Below are 23,325 nucleotides of genomic sequence, written 5' to 3' on the forward strand. Positions count from 1 at the left end.
CTCACGTATAAATTCCACATAATTCCGTCATCTGTATGCGCGCCTGTGCCATAGACACCATTCTATGCACAGGCGGAATGTGGAATCAGCCGGCCCATAGCATGCTGTCTTTGGAGCCGGCGTACAGGCGACGGTATTCCGCGGAATTTATCCATGAGAATTCCTCAGTGTGAACCCACCCAAAGGCAGGCACAGGCTCAAACTGAGGAAAGGAGACTGAAAAGGTAATGACAGGCAGGGCCTGTGAGACAAACATCTCAGGCTCCATACTTTCCCAGCAACTTCCTACCCATTTTCCCATCTATAAGGTCCCAAACTGTAGTAAGTCTACAGCTTGGTGCAGTGAAGTCAGCTGGAAGCTGTGTGATCTCCATTATACTGACATACAGGATACTGGGAAAGCTGGGTGACCTCCACTACATTGACATACAGGATGTTGGGAAAGCTGTGTGACCTTTGTTATACTGACATGCAGGATGCTGTGAAAGCTGTGTGACTTCCACTACACTGACATACAGGATGCTGGGAAGGCTGGGTGACCTCCGTTATACTGACATACAGCATGAAGGGAAAGCTGAGTGACCTCCATTATACACTGACTACCAGATGCTGTGAAAACTAGGTGACCTGTGAACTTTGGCGCTGGGGGCGGGCTTATCAGGACATACCTGGGGCTGCCCGGCGTGCTGTTCCCTTTAGCTGTGCGTGCGTCTTAAAGGTGTGCACACAGCTAAAGGTCGCTCTGGCCAGGGGATCTGGAACTTAGATTCCAGATTCCCGAGCAAGCCCTGAGGATGTGCTGGGTCTGGTGCCCACTCCAGCAAGGAAGGGGTCAATTAATTCCTTCCTTTCTGGAGTAGGTGCATTCGAGTCGGTATTTTGATATTTTTGATATATTAATAACACCAACCACCTGAAAAACACCAACCTAAAAAAAGACAAAATACAAAAAGTTTAATGGGGGGGGGGGGGGGGGGGGGGGGGCAGATCATGTTAGTTTGGTCCCCAGGGTGTTAAATGAATCCCCCTGTGGGTCAGACTGTGCTCTGTTGGGGGAGGGATGATATACATACCCCCTGGTCTTCTTATCTTAACCAGCGGCTAAGCCGGGACACTGCTTTAGCCGATGACTGGCTGAGATGACACTTGTGCCCTGTCTTACAGCGAATATGCGGAATCCGATGCAAGTCCTCCATCCATTTCCATTTGTTTACTCTAAATAGAGTAATAAACATAGGGGGAGATTTATCAAACTGGTGTAAATTAGATTTTTCTTAGTTGCCCCTAGCAGCCAATCAGATTCTACTTTTAATTCCTCACAGATTCTTTGAAAAATTAAAAGGTAGAATCTGGGTGCTAGGGGCAATTAAGATAATTCTACTTTACACCAGTTTGATAAATCTCCCCCATAGTGTTTCATTCATACATTGACTGCTCTGTTAACACATACTAATTGATTTGTACATAGTCATTTCATTCATGAATTTACCAGCAATTTTGACAGTAAATTTGTGAATGAAACCATATACTTTTAGTATGTGTGTGTAGTAAATTTTTCTTCACTTTTGAAATTGTAAACAAAAAATAGCAAAATTAGAACGAAAATATGCCGTATTAAGTAAATATAAACTAAAAGGACAGGTGCTATTAGACAGGATCCCCTTACATTAACCCTTAGGGGACACAGAGTTTTCATTTTTGTGGTATCTTTTTCCTCCTTATGTATATAATGCCATAGCAGTTGCATTTTTCCACCTAGAGACCCAGATGAGCCCTTATTTTTTGCACCACTAATTGTACTTTGCAGTGGCAGATGTAATTTTTGCCTAAAATATGCAGTGAAACTAGAAAAAAAAATTGTGTGTGGTGAAATTGAAAGCCATTTTTTTTTATTTGAGGGGGTTTTGTTTTTATGCCGTTTGTCCTAGGGTAAAACTGACTTCCTATATATGTTCCTCAAATTAGTACGATTACGACAATATATAACTTGTATAACTTTTAATTTATTTGATGGCTTTTAAAAAATTAAAACCTTTTAAAAATATATATGTTCCTTAAAATTGCTGTATTCCCATGCTAATAACACTTTTATCCTTAGGTCTATGGGGCAAGGTATAATTTTTTGCGCCATGATGTATTCCTTACTATCAGTACCTTGTTTGCGTATATGCGGCTTTTTTTTTTTTTTACAATTTTTCTAGATTTGATGCGACCAAAAATGCGCAATTTTGCACTTTGGAATTTTTTTTGCACTTGCGCTGTTTACCGTTCAAGATCAGAAATATGATAATTTAATAGTTCAGGTGATACTGCATAGATCCATGAAATCAGTGTTCTAATGCTTTTGGCTGCTGCAGACTTGGGGGTGGGGGGCGCCATTTCAGGTTGCGGCCCTGATTGCAGGATGTTGTTCTGTGCAGGGCTGCTTTTTCTCCTCTCTGTGCTCACTTATCCCTCTTGGCCCCTCCATACAGCATAATAAACACAGAACACATCTTGCTTCTTCTGGAGGGGGTAGGAAAACAGCTTTTGAGTACAGAAGGAAACTATTTTGCTTAATAAAACCTATTACAGAGTTTCTTAAAATTGCTTGTACTATTTATACTTCTTTAAATGTCACTTTGCAGAAATCAATAAGTTACATTTCAAATCTACAGGTGCACAGTAGTACATAGTTTAGGAAATTAACATAGCATGCCGAATAAACATCATATTAAGTCAAAAGGGCGACTTTGTACCCACAATCTGACCCCCCAAACCGCTTGTACCTTCAGATAGCTGCTTTTAATCCAAGATCTGTCCTGCAGTTAGTTTAAACTTGCAGCCCTGTGTCATATTGGCATGGCCTACAGTGTGTCTGCCATACTATTGCAATGCCTCCCTGCCCTCCTTATCACTGAGAACGCCCCCGGGCAGGATTTTTCCTATTCCTCACCTGAATACTAAACAGGTGCCTTAACGATTCAGCTCATGTGCAGTGTTCACACAGGTGAACACTGGGGCATTCCTAGTGATGAGGAGGGTGGGGAGGAGGGACGGAGGGGTGTTGCAAGTCTAGGGCATAGACACTCTAGGCCACGCCAAATTTGACACAGGTCTGCAAGTTTAAAAGTTGTTTTTTTTACAATATAGAAAAAATGCAAATTGATCCCACAGCTCCGAAAAATGTAGAAAATTTATTGGAACATAACAAATAAAGTGATAAAAATTGAGGCGACGCATTTCGGGTATAACCCTTAATCATGGCCATGATTAAGGGTTATACCCAAAATGCATCGGCTCGATTTTTATCACTTTGTTATTTTTTATTTATGTTCCAATAAATTTTCTACATTTTATCGGAGCTGTGGGATCCATTTCCATTTTTTCTATATTACCTTACCAGGATACGGCCCGAATATTCTCAACGTGCTCCTTCCTGGGACGCTGATGGTGCAAGAGAGACCAGCATTATGGGGGGGGGGGGGGGGGGGGGAGATGAAAAACTTGCTCTGTTGTGAATTAACTTTTTACAATAACTGCATCACCTGCCAAACGGACCCCCGGACAGATCTTGGATTAAAAGCAGCTATCTGAAGGTACAAGCCGTTTGGGGGGGGGGGGGGGTCAGATTGTGGGTACAGATTCTCTTTAACATGCCAGGTGTTCATTTGGCACTTGCTAGATGGCACCTAGATGATTTCCCTCCTCAACACCAAACTTCCATTTCTAGAAATATTTGCTTATCAGGAGAACACTGGACAACTTGCACATTGTAAGGGTATGTTCACAAGTAAAATTCTTCTTCTTCTTCTGGGTGTGTGTATGTGATTTTTTTTTTTTTTTAAATAAGGTTAAATGTCGCTTAAAAGGTTTTCTTCTAAAAACCACTTCCTCATTCTCAGAGTACTATAGCAATAGATTTCTTGAAAAGCAGATTTTCCGGTTTGTTAGAAATGTGGTCTGTTTACACAGTTAACAGACAATTACACCTTACAGCTGACAAACAATATAGTTCCCTAGCAAAGCTGTCCAAGCTGCCTGCAATTTAACAAAGCTATTTTTAGTGTTAACTTTTAAAAGTATTCTAATGATTAAAGTAGTGACACTTAATGTTAATGTGTGCACTTGTTGTGTGACTGCCACTGTCTGTGTGTGTAATGTGTGGCTGTCTAACTTAAAACAAATCTGTACTGACAATCCCTGAACTTATACAGAAAATGTCATCACAGGAACAAACCCTCTTTTCATTATATCCCTATATTGTGGGTGACAGGTGTGTTCATACTGCCTACAAGGTGCGAGTCCAATTGCACAGTGGTTTTCCACCGCAAAACCCACAACCATTATTTTGGTATCACACAAGGCGTGGTCCTCTGTTTTTTCTTATACACAATCGTTTGAATGGGAGGCGGGCAGCAATAACCCGGTACCATCACAAAACCAACTGCTTGTAGCCATTGTGCATGTGAGGGAGTCACAGCTCACCCAAACAGTTGATTGGCAGGGGTACCGAGTGTTAGCACCCCTCTGAGCTACGAGCAGGGGAAGTGATGTTGGGGGGGGCGGTGCATCACATGAGGGAAAAAAAGTTGCAAATATTTGCGCAAAAGCTTGCGCCTTTTAGTCATTGCATGCCCAGTGTATTTTTTTTCTTTCAGTCAGGTAAAACGATTATGAACCCCACAGTGTGACACTGCTGGGGTTCCTATTAGGCAGTGACAGGAGCACAGCTCAGCACTGAAAGGGTTAATGATGGCAGCCATGCCATCATGGCGGGCAGTAATTAACTGTGAGGACCTTACCCTCTATGAAGTGAGTTCAGCTCCTCAGCTTGCTTTATAGAGCCACTGTAGATAATGGCGTAAATGTATGCCATAGGTTGTGTCCTTTGTCATTAAGGGGCTTAAGTACCACGTTTTGCTCCAAGTATATAAAAAGGGTATTATACCTAAATAATGCTACCACCAGATATATAACAATATAGTGTAATCAGTAATAGTACTGGTTTTAGGGTGATTTATGACTGACAGGAAACAAAAAACAGCAGAACTACAAAAGGAATATTGTTTACAGATCCCTAGCTCCTCCCTCTTTTCATAGAACACGGAATATGTGAATGCAGCCTAAGGCTAGATTCACAATGGACATATCCGCAGGGGATTTCACAATGCGCGTTCGCAGTAAAATCTGCTGCGGATAAGTCTCCTCTCACTTCCAATGTGATTGTCATCCCACTGCAAGTAAGTCCCAGTCCCACGTAGTCAGTGCACGGCCCGCCATAGTCACTGACTGGTTGTGCAGGACCTCTGGGAGCCAGAACCCTGAGATGCGGCCGGATTGTGGAACATGTAATGTAATGGGGCCGGCTCTTACATACTTTATCATCCTGCTACAAGTATGTAATCACATTGGAAGTGACAGGTGAGGTATCCGCAGCAGATGTCACTGCGAACGTGCAGAGTGAAATCCACTGCGGATACGTCTAGTGTGAATCTAGCCTTAGGAAGAGAGGCGTGATTACAACATGCTGTCTTGTGCTGAATAAAGTAGAAGGTGCTGCAACCTCACTGATTGTACAAAAGTCTACAATGACATGAGATGTTCTGCAACAGCTAAGGCAGGGAGTTTGCAGAAGGGTTGGAGGAGGGCAGTAGGCAGGATTGTGATGAAGCGCTGAGAGAAAGTCGTGTAACCTGGGTTTTTTGTTTTTTTTTAAATACTAAGCAACTGCTCAACCAGGAAGTACAACCACAAAATACAGAACTAAGATCCAAAAACATTTAAACTTTTGGAAGTTTCAGAAACAGGCCAGACAGTCAAGAAAAGGTCTTTTTTTTTTTTTTTTTTTAAACCTGAGGTGGGAGTATATTTTTAAGAGGCTCACGTATGTGTGATTGTCCATTTATCACACACTGAAATCTTTGTCAGCCTGGAGCTAGTGTAGATTTCAGTTACAATGTACCACACTTTACTGCCATAAACTGGTATATAGTGTACATGCAATGCCCCTTTACAATAAGGCTGGGTTCACATTGCACATTTTGCAGTGCAATGCATTTGTGTGCATCCGTTTTTTCATTGACTTCCATTTAAAAAAATAAATAAATAAAAAAATAAAATGGCATTTTTTAAGGTACGCAAAAACAGTCAACCACGTTTTTGTGTGCACAAAAAAAAAAAAAAAAATGATGCTTATTTTTTATAAATTAAGTCAATGGAAGAACGGATCAAAACAGATGTACACAAATGCATATTTTTCGTCATCTGCTGTTTAGCATTATGGATAAAAAAAAAAACGTACTGCAAAAATGCAAATGTGAACCCAGCCTAAGCCCAGCCCATGTTTTATATGTGGCATAAAACCTATGAAAAGCCCCAAATTGGCATATTTAACTTGATAATTCCCACTTTGTGTGCGATACCAGCCTTACAGAAGCATTTTTCACTAAAAGCATTCCTTCTAGCAGAGAATACATCACCTTGAGGAGAGACCATGAGTTCATGTCCCACCAAACACACAAACACATACTGAAGCCAGTGGTTATGGGCAAGCACAAAGCATAGGATGTACATTGATGGAGAATGCTTAAGGGTCAGTTCACACGTACAGACTCGCAGCGTAACTCTCACTGCAAGTCTGTCAGGTCCTGGCAGTTCACTCTCACTACATACTCGCAGTTGTCTGAACGACCGCTGTGTGTATGTAATTCTGCCGACACCCCTTAACCCCTTCTGCTGCCCCCCGGCTCCTGCTCTGTATTCATTACCTCTCCTCGCTGCATGGGGTCCCGACATACTGCTCTCCCGCCCGGCCAATCAGTGGCTGCGGCTGGGCAACACACTGATTAGCCGGGCGGGAGAGCAGGACGCCAGGACCCTGTGTAGCGGGGAGAGGTAATGTATACAGAGCGGGAGCTGGGCAGTAGCAGAAGGGGTTAAGGGGCCGGCAGAATTACATACACGCAGCGGTCGTTCAGACAGCTGCGAGTATGTAGTGACAGTGATCTGCCAGGACCTGACAGACTCGCAGCGAGATTTACGCTGCGAGTCTGTACGTGCGAACTGACCCTAAAGGTATAGAAGCTGAGACTAACATGCAGGCTATTTTACAAATAGATACTTTATTTTATACAACCTGAGTAGCTTTACATACGAAGAAAGCATTAAACAATCATCACTGAAGGAAGCTCATCTAGGAGAGACATTGCTTTGATTTGGCCAGAATTCATAAAAGGCAGAATACAGTATTTCCAGCCAATAAAAGGGTCTCTAGAAAAAGTCTTTTCTGTCATTTGAAGATCAGGATATGTAAGTCCAAAAGACACTCCTATTAGGAAACTGTTCATGAAATATAGCCAAGGAACATTCAAATCCATGTATCCTGGTATATGTGCACACAAAACCAATAAAATTATCTGGAGAACAACAAACGGAGCCCACGTGCCCAAAAAGGAGAACAAAAGAGCAGCCACGAAGCGTTTTCTTCCTTGGACAGGCCATATATCTCCTTGTGGGAAAGAAAACAGTACCACAGTGTTCTTGGCATATGTGGTCACTTTCAGTGACTTTAAGATAGTCACTATTTCAGAACAAAAAAAAGCAAGGGCCAGAAAAACAGTACAGACTAAAAATGTGGATAAGTAAAAACTTTGACTGCTAATGTACAAATTGCAGTGATAGGTAGACTGTCCGGTGTCCAACTCTGGAGATCCTATTGGAGACAGAAGAACATAGGCAAAGGCTCCAGTCCATAAAAGAAGAACACAAGCTGCATATACAAGTCCTGAGTAACCACATGGGCTATGTATAGACTTGACAACAGTCAAATAGTAATCTAGGCCAGATGCCAAGAAAAATGGCAAGTGCAGGATACCATAGGTATGAGATATAATCTGTGTAAACAGACAAATGTGGTAACTGGTGAACCTGAAGCCCAATACTGTAAAATCCTGGAAGTAGTGGATGGCAGCAATGGCAAACAGCAGCATAAAGTCTACAATAGCAAGAGAGATGCAGCAGTAGCCCACTAGGTTGGCGCTTACATTCCTAGCTCTTGCCCCAAATATAAATATGTTCAGGACCACTTTGCCAGATATTATCAAAACCAGTAAACAGCTGGGTTCAAGGCCCGACGAGTCTGTCAACGGCACCTCATGTCCATTCATTGTGTCCAGGCCAGATGTGTTCTCCGTCACAGAAACACTCATGAAGACTAGGTCAGATTGCATGGCAGAAATGTGGGCTCATCCTCCTGCTGGAAAAATAATACAATTATTTCAAATACCATGAGGAATGATCATAAGACATCTAACCCCCTTTAAGAGCTTTTACAGAAAAGTATGCCATTGACAGAATAAAATCTGTAAGTTACAATACTCCCCAATCTCTCTAAAGGTGGCCATATACCTTCAATAACTGACAGCTGAACGATAGTATGGCCGTCAGTTATCTCTTCCATCTGGCACCCATTCTCCTCATACACAGGAGCGTTTGGAACAGCTGAGTGTTCTCTATGGGTAGTGGTAAGCCACAGCCAAGGAGCGTTCAATGTGGCTTATCTTTCCCAGAACAAAGAGATCGGGCGGCGATTTTTCATCACTGCCGATCCCCATCTCCACCAACATCATCTGTCAGTGGTTATTCAGGAGAGCCCCACACTTTATGCCAGTGGCTGGTACAGCCCAAAAAAGTAGGTGGTGTATCAGACCTAAAAACTGGGTTCACACTAGCATAGTACGGACACATTTTGCATCTGTACAAACAGCCGAAAGTTATTTTTCCAATAACGATCAGTGAGGCTAAAAAGAGAGACACAAGACATCAGCAATTCACATAGGTTTTAGGCACACAGCAGAGCCCAGTGTCAGACTGTACGGTTCCTCAGTGTGTACAGGCTCTATTGGCTCCATATTCTTTCTATTTTTTTTTAAAAAGAAAAAGGCACCACATGCAATTGCAGTAGAAGCCTCTATAGCAGCCCGATTACACCTCTACACAAAACAAGCACATGAACCCTTTGGGTATGTTCAGGCTGAGGAATCTGCACAGAGAGGTTCTGGCAGATTCCATTGCTCGCCATCACTCATGGGCGTGCACATCTTCGCCTGTGCCATATACTCCATTCTATGGTCAGGCGGATTCAGTCGTCCGTCCAAAGAACGAACAGGTTAATTCTTTGGACGGACGGCGGAATCCACCTGACCATGGAATGGAGTCTTGGGCATGGGCAGAGATGCAAACAGTCGTAAGCGGTGGCGAGCAAGGGAATCCAACGGAACGTCTCTGCGCAGATTCCTCGGTCTGAACATGAACATACTCTCAGGCTGTGTTCGGAGCCTAAGGGTTTTATTGTGTTTGTTTACCTAAATATAGCCGATAGTCTGGGCTGTGCTACGCTATTAGCACTAAAAGGCTTCATTGCCAATGTTTTTCTTGCCATGTACTACGCCGCGCAGGCGCAATACAGCAGCGTCTTCTCCTGCTGTACTGCGCATGTGAAGCATAGTAAAGACGTTGGCGTGTCCGACGGGCAATGCCGGCCCCCGGATGATGTCAGCATGCAGCGCTTTCTAACACACCCAGAGGGACGTTATTACAGCGCCGAAACCCGCCCAGGACCGTGACTAGCTGACCCAGCCACAGACCCACATGACTACTTAGCTGGTAATTTAAATACAGCATGGGAGATTATTAAACTAATATTGCAGTTAAGATGTACATGGGAACCAGGCTACAAGGGTACGTTTGGGAAGCGTGCTGGGTGATGTACCAGCACATTTCATTAGCTTTATGGCCGTTTTTAGCGTGATTGGTTCCCTTTAAACTATATTGAAAAAAATAAATAAATAAAATTTATGTGTAGACAGATACATAATTTTTTTAATTTATCACACACACACACACACACACACACACACACACACACACACACACACACACACACACACACACACACTGCAGGCAGTCTCAGTACCATGTACAAACAATCTGTCACCAAGCCAGTCTTACAGATTTGCCTCCCTGGAAGCTTTATTCAAATGTCAGCAAGTATACTTAATCTTCCTAACACACGCTACACAAACGCATCATCTAACACGAAGAAAAGAATATCTTAGATCCTGAACGAGTTTCCTGCCAGACATTTAAACTTGATGGCAGGAGAATCGACTGGCATCAGCAATGCGCTTGTCCAAAAAGCTTTCCCATATCAGAAGCCTCTTCAGTGCAGTAGCTAGGAAGCCATACTTCTGCAAGAACCTTAAAGTGACACTGTACCCAAAATCTGTCCCCCCCCCCCCCCCCCCCCCCAAACCACTTGTACCTTCGGATAGCTGCTTTTAATCCAAGATCTGTCCTGGGGTCCATTTGGAAGGGGATGCAGTTATTGGCATAAAAACAACTTTTAAACCTGCAGCGCTGTGTCTAACGACCGAGGCTTACATTTGTATATGCATTAGGCTGGCACCACCTCTCTGTCCTTCCTCCCCACCCTCCTCATCATTAGGAATGATCCAGGAACATTTACAGCTGTTTGAGCTTTGCACAGGTGTATTAACGATCCAGACCATGTTCAATATACACAGGTGGGGAATAGGAAGCAATCTGCCTGGAGCATTCCTAATGATGAGGAGGGTGGGGAGGAAGGACGGAGAGGTGGTGACAGCCTAATGCATATACAAATCTATAGATATTATTGGGGTTAGGGGGGTTAACCACAACCATATATTTCAGCATTTAAGTTACACATTTTTGAGCTAACCCTAAATAATAATGAACATACACTCACCGGCCACTTTATTAGGTACACCTGTCCAACTGCACGTTACCACTTAATTTCTAATCAGCCAATCACATGGCGGCAACTCAGTGCATTTAGGCATGTAGACATGGTCAAGACAATCTCCTGCAGTTCAAACCGAGCATCAGTATGGGAAAGAAAGGTGATTTGAGTGCCTTTGAACGTTGCATGGTTGTTGGTGCCAGAAGGGCTGGTCTGAGTATTTCAGAAACTGCTGATCTACTGGGATTTTTACGCACAACCATCTCTAGGGTTTACAGAGAATAGTCCGAAAAAGAAAAAACATCCAGTGAGCGGCAGTTCTGTGGGCGGAAATGCTTTGTTGATGCCAGAGGTCAGAGGAGAATGGTCAGACTGGTTCGAGCTGATAGAAAGGCAACAGTGACTCAAATAGCCAACCGTTACAACCAACGTAGGCAGAAGAGCATCTCTGAACACACAGTACGTCGAACTTTGAGGCAGATGGGCTACAGCAGCAGACCACACCGGGAGCCACTCCTTTCAGCTAAGAACAGGAAACTGAGGCTACAATTTGCACAGCCTCATCGAAATTGGACAGTAGAAGATTGGAAAAACGTTGCCTGGTCTGATGAGTCTCTATTTCTGCTTGAACATGACAATGAGTTCACTATACTCCAATGGCCTCCACAGTCACCAGATCTCAATCCAATAGAGCATCTTTGGGATGTGGTGGAATGGGAGATTCGCATCATGGATGTGCAGCTGACAAATCTGCGGCAACTGTGTGATGCCATCATGTCAATATGGACCAAAATCTCTGAGGAATGCTTCCAGCACCTTGTTGAATCTATGCCACGAAGAATTGAGGCAGTTCTGAAGGCAAAAGGGGGTCCAACCCGTTACTAGCATGGTGTACCTAATAAAGTGGCCGGTGAGTGTAAAACAGAGAAACAGATCACTTTGATCCATTTTTAAAAAAAATATAAACACTTGGTCTGGTAGCAGACTTCTCTCCTCTTAAAGGGGTAGTGCGGCGCTAAACAATTATTCACAAAATAACACTCATTACAAAGTTATACAGCTTTGTAATGTAGGTTATGTGAATGGCCCCCTTCCCTGTGTTTCCCCCCACCCATGCTAGACCCAGAAGTGTGGTGCATTATACTCACCGCATCTCGTGTTGACCCCCATCCGCCATCTTGGGACAATGACAGTCTTTGGGAGGCCGGCGGAACAGCTCCATCCGTCCCTCATGCCGGCCCCCCTCTGCCACATCATAACTGTGCTCAGCCGCGATTGGCTGAGCACAGTTATGCTCAGCCAATCGCATCTGAGCTGCTGATGACGCGGCAGGGGGCGGCCGGCATGAGGGACGGATGGAGCGGTTCGGCTGGCCTCCCGAAGACTACGTCATTGTCCCAAGATGGTGGACGGGGTCGACACGAGATGCGGTGAGTATAATGCACCACACTTCTGGGTCTAGCGTGTGTGTGTGTGTGTGTGTGGGGGGGGGGGGGGGGGGGCATTCACATACATAACATACATTACAAAGTTGTATAACTTTGTAATGTGTGTTATTTTGTGAATAATTGTTTTGGGCCGCATTACCTCTTTAAACCTGATAGACATACATTCACTCGCTTCAGAGACCGTAATTTCTATTGTAGGAATTTAGGCGCTGAGGGGCGTGATTATACAGCCAGGGGGTGTGAATTAGGTATATACATCCCTCAATGTAAAATATTGGCTGTATATTCCCACCCAGCCACTGCTAATTAAATGCCGCACGTTCGGATTTGGACTAATCTGATCGCTTTCGAAGTTTGCTCAACTCTAAAGCCCCTATTCCACGGGGCGACTGTGAGGAGCAAACGAGCGCTGTCAGCACTTGTTTGCTCCTTGTTCCCCACTTGCTGCCGTGTTTAATAGCGGGTGAGTTCAGGGGGGAAGGGGGGCTGCCTGGGTGATCGCTGATCGTCCGGGCAGCCCATAGCATACAGCAGTGGTCTGCTGCCACTGCTCCTGTTCCACGAAGCGACGGTAGCATATCGCTGCTATGTGAGTCGTGAAAATTAGCGGTATTACTGGTCTTGCAATTACCCAGCATTGGTGGCCGCTTTGCCGGGCATGACCAGAACCGCAATCATAGCGATGTCTGTACACTATTAAATGGACTACCAGTATTGGCAGCGATATATACCACACTATTAGGCTGTGTCAATAGCAGCAATACACTGGTTCATAGAGAGTATTCTGACCGTGCAGTGCAGTGGCATTACAAGGGGACTGCTTCCCATTGCTGTTGTACAGCTGCACTGCCTACTCGCTATGTCTAAACGTAACTACAGCGATCACCGTTTGTATCCAAACAAGTTACAATAAAGTAGCACAGTATAGTCATTGTAAACAACGAGCGATCTGGTGCGGCAAGGTCGGTATCCCAAAAGGGTATTTACCCACTAACGTCATGCACTAACACCGATTGACTGTTGGCTTGTTATACAGCGTCCATTGGGCTGAGGGTCAGGAATGGTTTGTTCCCTAGACACCCATAACGGCTTGATCTACTCAGTATATGAATCACTTGGATATTGTGTGATCGCAAAGTGTTATTAGAGCTGCCTTTCTGGAATATATAGGCCAATTAAGCATATTATATATCTATGAACAGTGGTAAAAGGCATTAGTTACACCATCTGTTTTTAACCTTACACTATCGCACATTTTATAATAAAGATAATTAAAAGTTATGTTTTAAATGCAGATCTTCATAGTTGATGATAAGTTTCGACATCGTTAATGTCGCTGATCATTGTATTCTATAACACAGGGCGATTATTGGCTGATAATCGTTCCATGTAATAGGGCCTATAACAACACTATATCACACATTATGCTGCCGATTTCAGAATTCTCTGTATATTCCTCCATCTCACTACATGCAGCTATGGGGGGACAACAATGCCCATCACTACCGGGTACAGTAGTACTGTCAGCACCACTCCTCAGGTCATCTCTTGTATATGTGGCACAAGTTGATGCTAATAGAAATCATTTGCACATTCAACAATGCAGGGCTCAAGTTCCCCATATGTGAGGCATTGCTAATCATTCAGCCACACCTGTATAGCTAGACATCCTCAGCTTACACATACAACAGCCATGGTCAGAATTTACATACAATCGCTTCCAGCTTTTCTACTTATGATTTTACTCTTGTCCAGAGAGAAATATTGAATTATTTGATATGTCTACACTAGACAGTTGTATCTGAGTTAGTAGGTCAAAATTGTCCTGGGATCTCACTCACACTTAGCGGTGCAATGAGAAACGCTACAGAACCACTACAAGAAATAAACTTCTAAAATATGCTGATAAAGGTCTCTGTATAAATATTATTAGGCAGCATTTATTTTAGTCTGAGGTATAAAATAGCCTAGGCCAAACTATACCCATCCAGGTCAGAATATAGCCTTCTAATGTTGAACCAGATGAAGTATACCCCGCAGGATAAACTCTATACCTCGGGTCAGGGCTAAAGGCTGATGGGCCCTGCTGCAAAATTTTTAGCCACAGTAAACAGTATGCAGCAGATTTCATGTTCCTCCTCCTCTGGGCTGTCAGCGCATAGCGAGTCCTGCTGCTGCTGGTGCACACAGTCAGTGCAAGTGTCTGGCAGGGCCCTCAGCATCTGCTTAGAAAGCAGGGGGACCTGGGAGGGAGGGTGTCTGTGCCTTTTTTTAATATGCAGCATTTACCTTTACAACCCAGATGGCCCCTCTATGAACTGGCAATCTGGGCAGCCCACCGTTCTGCCAGATTGTTAGTCCGGGCATGGAGGGAGAGAGGGCCTGCTTAGTGCAGTTCTCCCAAAGCGGCGGTCATTATCACAGCCAATTGGGGAGAACTGCGGAGTGATAGAAAGTGGTACCTTCGGGCCTGGTCTGCGACCCCTATAGCTACACCACTGCCTGGGGTGTAAAACAGCCTAGGCCATGCTATGTCTCTCCAGGCCATAATGTTTTCACTTCTGGCCCAGGCCACAGTATACCCCAGGGGATATATTCTATACTGGGGGTGATAAAATAGCCTAGGCCAGAATATATGTCCTTCCAGGTCATAATGTTATCACTTCACTGTTTTTTTGACATAATCTATTAAAGTGTGCAGATCTTTTTTTCTTTTTTTTTATCATACTGAGATACACAGCTGCTTCCACATGTTGGGAAATACAGTACAGTTCTTACATTGAACTGACAGTAGATGGCGCTGTCCCATCAGTGCATCATCTGCACAATTGTTTTGAGCAGAAGGAGCTTTGTATAGGCTGTGCAAAATGTTATGGTTGTTGCGCAAAAATCATTAGATGCATCGTTAAAAAGCTACACTAGGGTAGGATTTTGAGCAAAAACTGAAAATTTGCACATGATAAATCTACTGAAAAAAGTTAATAAAAAATCCCGCCCCTTCCCAGTGCAAAGATTGAAACAAGGTGCAGGTAGTGGAAACTGATGGAAAATAGCCAAAACCCTTAATAAATCCTGCACAGATTTTTATGAAGTGCACAAAATCTCCTTATTAGACAAAAAAAAAAAACTGCTAAAGCAATGATAAATGTCCCTTATGTGTTTAGACTTTTAGGGGAATTTATTAAACATGGTGTAAAGTGAAACTGGCTCAGTTGCCCCTAGCAACCAATCAGATTCCACTTTTCATTCCTCATAGACTCTTTGGAAAATGAAAGGTGGAATCTGATTGGTTGCTAGGGGCAACTGAGCCAGTTTCACTTTACACCATGTTTGATAAATCTCCCCCTTAAAGTGTAAATGTCATTATAACTTTCAAAATCTAAACCAAAAATAGATGTAGAAATATAAAGCAGGTTTGCAACTTAGTTTTGTTTTTTTTTAGTTACGAAAAAACACCACTTGTTTTCCTGACTTTTTTTCAAAATACAGGAAAAAAAAATTCAGAAAACAAGAAGTCCCATGTTTCCCAGGCTATCTGAGCGCTCACAGAGAGAAGGCAGTCATGTGATTTACAGACACATTGAGCTGTGACTCTCCGTAGTGGTCGGAATTCCTGTGTTTAGTCTGTTTTTTTACAACCAGTACAAGTCGGAAAATCTGCCTTCAGGAGACTGGACCTGGATATAAGTAAGTATAGCTTTGTTTTACGGCACGATAACAAAAATAATGAATGTATACTGCAAACTTGCTTTATTTCACATCTACTGTTGATTTAGATTTTGAAAGTTATAACGACATTGAAGACTTATGCATTTGTGAAGTAAGTTGAATACTTTCACCTGAACCCTGCTTACTAGGGTCTTTTTACACGCACAGATATCTGACAGATTTTTGAAGCCAAAGCCAGAAATGGATTTGATAAAAGGAGAAATCTCAATCTTTCCTTTATGACCTGTTTTCTGTTTATAGTCTGTTCCTGGCTCTGGCTTAAAAAATCTGTCAGATGTATCTGTGTGTAAACGAACCCTAAGGTCATCAGCCTATCTTGCCTGTATACTGGTGATATGGAAATCTCACTAGAATGCCTATGAAGGGACATACTACCTTGTGCATGACGTGTCAGTAGAAAAACCTGCACCACAAGAATGGTAGTGGCTGAAATAACACAATCCATCAAGCTTCTTTTAACACTATGTCCCTGCTCACTAGAATGTTTCCTGTTGCTGAATCTAGTAGGTAATGTATTGATTGTATTGTATTGTAAGGTATTGATGTACAGTGGTACCTTGGTTTAGGAGCTCACATTTTTTCTAAATTGTGACTTCGTTTAGGAGAATTGTTTTGGTTTAAGAGCTCCCTGTACTGGGTGGGAGCGCAAGTGGAGAAGGGGCATGGTCTGCACAGCAAGGTCTACAGCACTGTACTCTGACCCAGGAAGTCTCCCTCACCTTCCATATCATAGCAGATCCACTTCAGGCTGGGGCTTACATCAGAGGACAGGACTGTGGAGGTAATCTCTCCATAGCTGTAACCCCTCTCTCCCCGGACAGAGAGCTGCATGTATGTGCCCACATCTGCCCTGCTCTTTCCTTCATAATCCCTGCAGTCTTTGCCAGCCCTTGTGTTTCCCATCCTCTCCATTACTGTACAGTAGCTTATAATATCACATATTCTGCTGTTTCTATATGTTTGTTTCATTTGTTTTACATGTCATTCAAAATAATAAATTATATTTGGGGTGTGGAACCAATTGTCTGCATTTCTATGATTTCTTATGGGAAAATTTGCTTTGGTTTAAGACTGGATTTGGATTACAAGCACGGTCCCGGAACGAATTATACTCGTAATCCAAGGCACCACTGTACTACTGAATTCACAAAAAGAAAAAGAAAAATCAGTAAAAGCTGCCAAATAGAGAGGTGCCTCATGCTCTGTCATTTACAAGGCTCATGGTGCGTTTACACAGACAGATTTATCTGACAGATTTTTTAAGCCAAAGCCAGGAACAGACTATAAACAGGGAACGGGTCATAAAGAAAAGACTGAGATTTCTCTTCTTTTCAAATCCATTCCTGGCTTTGTCTTCCAAAATCTGTCAGATAAATCTGCCTGTGTAAACGCACCATAAAGCTGGAGAGGAGCTGTACCTCTGCTGTAGCTCTCAGGGTGACCAATGTGGTCATTCTAAAGGGGTTTCTCCATCTTGGACAATGATGGTATAGTCACAGCATTTGTTGTAAGTGTCTGGGACCTGCACCAATCAATCAAAGAACCTGAATCACAACTCAAACAGTTTCCTTAACAGAGATATTGTTTATCTGAGATGTGCTACCGTATTTTTCGGACTATAAGGCGCACTTAAGATACTATGATTTTCTAAGAAATTGTAAGTGCGCCTTATAGTCCAGTGCGCCTTATATATGGACCGGGACAGCTCCGGCCTCCATGGCACAGATAGGCTGCTGAGCTCACATCTCCCCTCCACACAGCACAGCGGAGCGCTCCCTTACCTAGACTACCGGCCCATGGCTCCGCAGGCCTGTCCTGCTGTCCCGCTCTCCCGTTGTAGCGCTGTACCGCTCTCCGCAGCCTGGATACAGGCTCAGGCATAGGCTTGATAGCGCCACTTAGTGGCTGGAGGTTATAGAGCAACACTGTACTGTACTGAAGCTCCTAACTATGGTGGCAACAATGCTCCATGCAGAATTCTGCCAACGGGACTCGCTGGCAGAATTCTGCCTATCCTGCATGGTGCATTACGGCCACCATAGTTAGGAGCCTCAGTACTGTAACATAGTAAGGAGCTTCAGTAAATACAGTACTGTGATCAGCAGGTGACATAGTAAGGAGCCTCAGTAAGTACTGTGATCAGCAGGTGACTTACGTTTTTCGTTCGTTCAAACTTATACACTATAATGCGGTGCGCCTTATAGTCCGTTGCGCCTTATATATGAACCTAGATGGCTTAGCAGGCTAAAATTGAAGGTGCGCCTTATAGTCCGGTGCGCCTTATAGTCCGAAAAATACGGTACCCCTTTAAGGAAGCACAACTACTTACAAGTGTTATGTGCCTCCGGCATTTTGCCCAGTCTTCAGTTCTGGAAGTAGGGTTCATAAAGACGGCCAGGTTCACACAACGTATGCTTTGCATAAATCATGTCGTCTCAGGTCCGCTCAGCCAGTCAGTGAAGGAGGCAGGATCCGTTTCAAGTCCGCTCAGATCCCGCCTCTGTCACTGACTGGCTGAGCGGACCTGAGACGTATTGTCTCAGGCCCACGTCAGAGAACCAGGAAGCGTCCGGGAACCGGAGCGCCACGATGCGGGACCCGCCGCTGGAACCGGGGAGGTGAGTGGACATCTTTTCCCTCAGCCACCTCCACCCCGGTCCCAGCAAAAAAGTGCCCCCCCCACTGGAGTACCCCTTTAACCCCTTAAGGACGGGGCCCATTTTCGTTTTTGCGTTTTCGGTTTTTCCTCCTTGTGTTTAAAAGGCCATAGCACTTGCATTTTTCCACCTAGAAACCCATATGAGCCCTTATTTTTTGCGTCACTAATTGTACTTTGCAGTGGCAGACTGAATTTTTGCATTAAGTACACTACGAAACCAGAAAAAAATTCAAAGTGTGGTGAAATTGAAAAAAAAAAAAACGCATTTCTTTTATTTGGGGGAACTGTGTTTTTACGCCATTCGCCCTGGGGTAAAACTGACTTGTTATGCATGTTCCTCAAGTCGTTACGATTAAAACGATATATAACATGTATGACTTATATTGTATCTGATGGCCTATAAAAAATTCAAACCATTGTTAATAAATATACGTTCCTTAAAATCGCTCCATTCCCATGCTTATAGCGCTTTTATCCTTTGGTCTATGGGGCTGTGTGAGGTGTCATTTTTTTGCGCCATAATGTGTTCGTTCTTTCTATCGGTACCTTGATTGCGCACATACGACTTTTTGATCGCTTTTTATTACATTTTTTCTGGATTTGACGCGACCAAAAATTCGCAATTTTGCACTTTGGGATTTTTTTGCGCTGACGCCGTTTACCGTACGAGATCAGGAATGTGATTAATTAATAGGTCGAGCGATTACGCGCGCGGCGATACCAAACATGTTTATTTATTTATTTGTTTACTTTTATTTAAAACCTGGGCAAAGGGGGGTGATTAAGACTTTTATTGGGGGAGGGGGCTTTTTACTATAAACAACACAATCTGCTGCAGAGATCAATGAGATAGGCACTCGTTTACTTTCGGCTGCTGCAGCCGGAAGTAAACGAGTGCCGAGCCAAGGACGGCGCCATCTTGGACGAGTCCCCGGCCAGCATCAGTAACGGAGATCGCTCCTCCGGGACAACGTCCCGGAGGAGCGATCTCCCCCACTAGACACCAGGGAAAGGTTGCCTCCGGTAATCGGAGGCAGCTGTCAACTTTGACAGCTGCCTCCGATTAGCTAATTAGCGGGCACGGCGATCAGACCGTGCCCGCTAATAGCGGCGGTCCCGGGCTACACGCAGCACCCGGGACCGCGGCGCTTTGAAGTGCTAATGAGGACATATGACGTACGGGTACGTCATATGTCCTTAAGAGGTTATAGAGTCAATTTTTGTTTTGCAGAAATCAATAGTCCAGGCGATTTTAAGAAACTTTGTAATTAGGTTTGTTATTAGGCAAATATGCCATTATCTGCATGTAAAAAGCCTTTTCCCAGGTCCTAACCTCCTCTCCTTTCTGTCATCCACTGCTCAGAATCAGGGAATTTCGACAGTTTTTTTCATCAGTCGGATCTGTCTGTTCTATGAAGAGGGGAGGGGGGAGGGGAAAGGAGCGAGATTAGTGGGCAGCTGAGAGCCAAGAACATATAAAAGACAGTGACACTTTAAAGCGTTTCTTCTGAAAACAATATCTATAATACAAGCGATTTTACAAGTTTCCTTCTGTACTGAAAAAGCTGTTTTCCTAGCTCCCCCTGACTTCAGAAGAAGCAGGATTTCCGTGTCAAGGACAGTTACGCTTTAAAGGCAAGTTCACACAGGACGACTTGCAGCAGAAATCTTGCTGCAAGTTTTGCAGTGAGATCCGCTACGAGGTAAGGTGCTGAAAGACCGATGCGAGTATGCAATTCAGCCACCCCCTTAACCGGCTCCCGCTGTGTGTATACATTACCCATCTCCTGGTTTCACCAAGTGCCGGCTTCCTGCTTTCCTGCTCAGCTGCAGCCACTGATTGGCTGGGCAGGAGAGCAGGAAGCCAGGACCCTGTGCGGCAAGAAGACAGGTAATGTATACACAGCGGGAGCCGATTAAGGGGGCGTCTGAATTACATACTCGCAGCGCGTATGTAGGCACAGGGACCTGCCAGGACCTTAGCTCATAGCGGATCTCGCTGCAAAACTTCAGCGAGATTTCCACTGCGAGTCGTCCTGTGTGAATGTACCTTAAGGGTACAAACACACACACCGTATATGCAGCAGATCTGATGCTGTTTTCAGTTATATAGATCTATTCTGCTGTGTATCGCAGCAGTAAATAAGCTGCGTATACGGTGTGTGTGTTTGTACCCTAAGGGGTTATCCAGCGCTACAAAAACATGGCCACATTTGCCCCACTCTTGTCTCCGGTTCAGGTGCGGTTTTTAATTAAGCTTCATTTACTTCAATGGAAGTGAGTTTCAAACCCCACCCAATTTGGAGACAAGAGAGGGGCAAAAGTGGCCATGTTTTTGTAACACTGGATAACCCCTTTAACCCAGTCTTCCCATAGAGAACTCAAGAAATTCCCTGTGTATGTGGAGGATGGGAGAGAGAACCATCAGCTGAACAATTGTTCGACTGAGTTAAAAAAGGTGCACGCACCTATAGAGACCTGGCCACATTTATCAGAGACTCCACTGGCAGATTTGACAGGGGGGGAAAAAAAGCATGCTGTGCAATTCTTCCTGTCACCAACACCAGGCCACACTCCATTATAAGTCAATGGGGTCTTTCAGGCACAGTAAGGGTCTTTCATTCAGTGGGTCCAGCAATGCCATCATGGTTCTCACTGTGACAGAAGGCATGACAGCAGTGTGAACAGAGCCTCAAGCATGCACAAGCCCAGCCCCATGTCTCAACCGGAACATTTTCCCTGTGTATGGGGAAATACGGTCATTAGACATTGATAACCATATCTTACAGCTGTAACTAGCAAGCTGTATCCTGCCTCTCCCTTCTAACGTCACGTCTGAGGAGAAAACATTTCCCTCGGTGGTACTGTCAAAAATCTAAAGCTGCTTGTGACACACCTTTAGCAGCAGGTGTAAGATGTCTCATAGACACGTCAAAGGGGCTGGATACTAGAACGAGACAGGAGAGGTGCTCATCTAGGTGCGTCCTTCCCTGCCTCAGTCATTGCTGCAGGAGATGGATTCTATAGAAGTCTATGAAGCCCATCTTCTGCAACACAGAGAGAGAAGTGTTTAGCCAAGTTCTTCTCCTAGACTATTCTAGTGATAGGTCAGGGTCTGGGTGCTGGGAATCCCACCAATCAAAAGGTTTGACATTTCTCTACTGCTTGCCAAAAGTATCCGACTGAACCCACCTTATACCCTCATGTATCCGACTGAACCCACCTTATACCCTCATGTATCCGACTGAACCCACCTTATACCCTCATGTATCCGACTGAACCCACCTTATACCCCTAGTGGCTTCCAGACATGGTAACTTTTCACACAGGCAAAAATAATTGTTTTCCGACACCATAAACCTAGGTTATAACCCTTTTAACCATCTCCATTGAACTCAAGGGGAGAGGACTCATAAAACACATATTTTCCCAATGTCTCATTTTATAGCTACCCGGTAATGTTACTTGTTTCCTCCCACTGCCATCAATGGAGTCTCCATAACTAGGGTTCCTTCATATTAGGTAACGTGTGAGCATTTACGATGTAACTTTTGGAGCCCAGAGTTCACCTGTTACAAGTGTGTAATGAAAGTGCAGGAGGTTCTTACACGCTCCTTTCCGTCTGAGGTGCTACACATCACATGGGGGGGCAGCCATCAGCTATAGAGGGTCACTACTATCTAAGGGCTTGTTCTCATATCTATGGGATCCATCCTATGGTAGTCCGCAGGCAGCTACTATGTGCCCCCCATGAGCGCAGGCAGCTACTATGTGCCCCCCATGAGCGCAGGCAGCTACTATGTGCCCCCCATGAGCGCAGGCAGCTACTATGTGCCCCCCATGAGCGCAGGCAGCTACTATGTGCCCCCCATGAGCGCAGGCAGCTACTATGTGCCCCCCATGAGCGCAGGCAGCTACTATGTGCCCCCCATGAGCGCAGGCAGCTACTATGTGCCCCCCATGAGCGCAGGCAGCTACTATGTGCCCCCCATGAGCGCAGGCAGCTACTATGTGCCCCCCATGAGCGCAGGCAGCTACTATGTGCCCCCCATGAGCGCAGGCAGCTACTATGTGCCCCCCATGAGCGCAGGCAGCTACTATGTGCCCCCCATGAGCGCAGGCAGCTACTATCTGCCCCCCGGACCGCAGGCAGCTACTATCTGCCCCCCGGACCGCAGGCAGCTACTGGTCCGCCCACGCCTTCACCTGAGCCCCTGTGCAGACACAACAGCCATGGATCTGCCCGTCCACTTACCTGCTCCCCGCGCAGGGACGCGTTTCCTCGGCTGCTGCTGCCCGTGTTGTCCTCCGGCAGCTCCCGCGCTCCTCCCCAGTGCACCGAGCAGCGGGTGTGACGGGCGGCTGGGTGAGGGGCGGGGCCTGTGCTCAGGTGTGCGGGGCGGCTCCCTACAGCCCGCTGTCTATGAGCGCCATGGAGACAGACCGGTGACTACTGGTTTATGAGGCCGGTCAGATGGCAGCAGTTGTCAGGTCACTAGGGTTAGAATCTGAAAGCAATGTTCTGACTGGCTGCAATAGACATCTATTCATATGGGGAAGATTTATCAAAACTGTCATGGTTGTCCTCAACAACCAGGCAGCTCAAAGCTGCTAAACTGAGCCCTGGTTTCTATGGGCAACAAATGGGTAAAAGGGCACTCTTGAGAGTCCAATATATATGTTTAAATAAAGGTTTATCGCTTTCTAATATAAATTCATTATAAATA

At 44.7% G+C, this 23,325-nt stretch overlaps 1 protein-coding gene across 2 annotated transcripts; it reads right to left on the reverse strand.

The window, feature by feature from the left end:
• Positions 1-7,105: 7,105 nt before the first annotated feature.
• On the reverse strand, positions 7,106-22,984 carry GPR160 (G protein-coupled receptor 160). Of its 2 annotated transcripts, none has more exons than XM_069973820.1 (2): positions 22,854-22,984; positions 7,106-8,233 (listed from the first exon to the last, which is right to left on the reverse strand). In XM_069973820.1, exon 2 carries the CDS (start codon positions 8,208-8,210, stop codon positions 7,146-7,148), a length of 1,065 nt encoding a protein of 354 aa, XP_069829921.1. In that variant the 5' UTR covers positions 8,211-8,233; positions 22,854-22,984; the 3' UTR covers positions 7,106-7,145. The 2 variants fall into 2 exon arrangements, with proteins under 2 accessions (XP_069829921.1, XP_069829920.1); XM_069973819.1 differs by having other exon boundaries at positions 7,106-8,236.
• Between the last annotated feature and the right edge of the window lie 341 nt (positions 22,985-23,325).

This window comes from Dendropsophus ebraccatus, chromosome 6 (genome assembly GCF_027789765.1).
Source record: "Dendropsophus ebraccatus isolate aDenEbr1 chromosome 6, aDenEbr1.pat, whole genome shotgun sequence".
Taxonomy (NCBI): Eukaryota; Metazoa; Chordata; class Amphibia; order Anura; family Hylidae; genus Dendropsophus; species Dendropsophus ebraccatus.

Coding starts and splice junctions, on each gene's coding strand:
- GPR160 (XM_069973820.1), bottom strand. CDS start 8,210: ATGCAATCTGACCTAGTCTTCATGAGTGTTTCTGTGACGGAGAACACA.